The 2,424-nt window shown below is 63.6% G+C and overlaps 1 protein-coding gene across 1 annotated transcript in view; it reads left to right on the top strand.

Annotated features, from left to right (window-relative positions):
• Window positions 1-2,415, top strand: part of APEH (acylaminoacyl-peptide hydrolase) — a gene marked incomplete at its 3' end in the record, with an annotated part of 3,813 nt that extends 1,398 nt beyond the window's left edge. Inside the window, exons 8-20 of the mRNA XM_009078036.1 lie at window positions 50-125; window positions 202-323; window positions 467-527; window positions 598-695; window positions 771-822; window positions 907-995; window positions 1,109-1,247; window positions 1,324-1,407; window positions 1,488-1,568; window positions 1,668-1,756; window positions 1,860-2,050; window positions 2,127-2,229; window positions 2,309-2,415. Coding sequence (XP_009076284.1) covers window positions 50-125; window positions 202-323; window positions 467-527; window positions 598-695; window positions 771-822; window positions 907-995; window positions 1,109-1,247; window positions 1,324-1,407; window positions 1,488-1,568; window positions 1,668-1,756; window positions 1,860-2,050; window positions 2,127-2,229; window positions 2,309-2,415 — 1,292 coding nt within the window. The remainder of the gene's footprint in view (window positions 1-49; window positions 126-201; window positions 324-466; window positions 528-597; window positions 696-770; window positions 823-906; window positions 996-1,108; window positions 1,248-1,323; window positions 1,408-1,487; window positions 1,569-1,667; window positions 1,757-1,859; window positions 2,051-2,126; window positions 2,230-2,308) is intronic.
• Window positions 2,416-2,424: the final 9 nt, after the last annotated feature.

Below are 2,424 nucleotides of genomic sequence, written 5' to 3'. Positions count from 1 at the left end.
CGCCGGTGAGTCCCCATGGGGCACCCTACCCCACCCCATGGCCAGGCCCCCCAGCACCCCCGTGACACCCCTCTGTCCCGGCAGGTCAGCACTCTTCTATGTGGACCTCATGGGCGGGAGATGCGGTGAGCAGCACGTGCCCCACCCCTGCCAGTGCCCTGGCTGCCCACAGCCCCTGACCATCCCCTTGTGTCCATGCAGAGCTGCTCTCTGAGGACACCAGGGCCGTGTGGTCCCCACGGCTCAGCCCCGACGGTTGCCGCATTGTCTACCTGGAGAATGACATCCTGGGCCCCCACCAGCAGTGCAGCCGCCTCCGCATGGTGAGCAGCACGGGGGGGACACCAGGGAGGTGGGAGGGTGTCTATGCCAGGGTGAGGGCTGGCAGGAGGGTGGTGGTGCCCCCTTCCTGGGGGCAGGAGGGCCAAGATCCTGCAAAACTCACCCCATGCCCTGTCTTCTGCAGTACGATTGGTACACCAAATACACCAGCACGGTGCTGGAGACCGTGCTGCGGCAGTCATGGGGTGAGTAACGCCCTGGGGGTGTTGGCAGGGGCAAACAGGGAGGTGCTGAGCACCTACACTCTGATCACAGGCACCTTCCCTGGCATCTACTGCAGTGCACTGCCAGGGCTATGCTGGGCAGCTGACAGCCGCAGGATCCTGCTGGACACGGCCCAGCGCAGCCAGCAGGTGAGGGGATGGTGGGGAGCATGCGGGGGGATGTCTGGGTCAGGGCTTCACTGGACTCTGCCCTTGTGCCCCTAGGACGTGTTTGTGGTGGACACAGCGACAGGTGACACAACATCACTGACAGCCAGTGAGTGACAGGTTGATGAGACCATGCCAGTGCCAGGGGTGGGGAGGGGATCACAGCTGCAGGTCTGATGCTCCTTTTCTCCAGATGCCCCCCAGGGAAGCTGGTCTGTCCTTACCATTGACCGGGACATCTTGGTGGCCAGGTTCTCCACCCCTAGCTGCCCCCCGACATTGGTAAGGTCATGTCCCACTCCCAGCACCCAGCAACCCCTTGGCACTGGTACTAACCCTTCTCTCCAGTGCTCACCAGCCCCTTGGTGCTAGCACTGACCCCTTTCCCTGCACAGAAAGTGGCAATCCTGCCGAACGCTGGCCATGAGGCACAGGCACAGTGGGTCTGTCTGCAGGACACACTCCCCGTGCCCGGCATCAGCTGGGGCATCCGCACCTTGCAGCCCCCACCAGAACAGGAGAACCCCCAGTATGGTGAGTGCCCAGAGAGGGCCAGGCCAGGCTCTGGCATCCCCACCAAGCCCTGATGCCCCCCACCCCACCTCTGCAGGGGGCCTGGATTTTGATGCCATCCTGCTGCGCCCAAGCGAGGGTCCTGCTGTCCAGAAGCCCCCCCTGATAGTGATGCCCCATGGTAAGAGCTTGCCTCGACCCTGTCACGCCTTGTGCTCCAGTCGGGCAGCATCAGCCCCACTTTGCTTTCTGTGTTTACAGGGGGTCCCCACTCTGTCTTCACGGCTGGGTGGATGCTGTACCCAGCGGCACTGTGCCGCCTCGGCTTTGCTGTGCTGCTGGGTGAGTGATGCCAGGGCATTTCTGGGTGGCACAGCACCCACAGAGAGGCTGGGGTGGGGGTACATAGAAGGAAGGGCTCTGACAGTGCCCCCCATCCAGTGAATTACCGTGGTTCGCTGGGCTTCGGCCAGGACAGTGTGGCCTCCCTGCCAGGCAATGTAGGCACACAGGACGTGCACGACATGCAGGTACATCCTGGCACGTGGTTATGGGGTGCTCTGTGCTTCTGTGGGTGCCCCAAGTGGGGAAAGCAGGGCTGCCTGCCTTAGTGGATGTCCTCCATGGTGGCAGTTCTGTGTGGAGCGGGTGCTGCAGGAGGAGACCCTGGATGCCAGCCGGGTGGCACTGGTGGGCGGCTCACACGGGGGCTTCCTGGCATGCCACCTAATCGGACAGTTCCCTGACACCTACCGTGCCTGCGTGGTCCGCAACCCTGTGGTGAACATTGCCTCCATGGTGTCCACCACCGACATCCCTGACTGGTGAGTACCACTGCCCCCAGCCTCCGGCCCCCTGCCATTGTGGCCCCACACGTGTCCCCGTCTCTCTTGCCCGCAGGTGCCTGACGGAGACTGGGCTGCCCTACTCACCTGTTGCCCTACCAGACCCAGCCCAGTGGACGGAGATGCTGCACAAGTCACCCATGCGCTATGTCAACCAGGTATATCTCTATTCCTACCCCCTTCCCTGTCGCCGTCCCCGCCAGCAGTGCCAGCGCTGAGGCCGTGCTGCTTCCACAGGTCCGTGCACCCGTGCTGCTGATGCTGGGGGAAGACGACCGGCGTGTGCCCCCCAAGCAGGGGCTGGAGTATTACCGTGCCCTCAAGGCCTTGGGGGTACCCACACGGTCAGTGGC

This window comes from Acanthisitta chloris, unplaced genomic scaffold (assembly GCF_000695815.1).
Source record: "Acanthisitta chloris isolate BGI_N310 unplaced genomic scaffold, ASM69581v1 scaffold21357, whole genome shotgun sequence".
NCBI classification, from domain to species: domain Eukaryota; kingdom Metazoa; phylum Chordata; class Aves; order Passeriformes; family Acanthisittidae; genus Acanthisitta; species Acanthisitta chloris.
The sequence above is the reverse complement of the archived record's forward strand: the minus strand, read 5'-3'. Positions and strand labels throughout refer to the sequence as shown.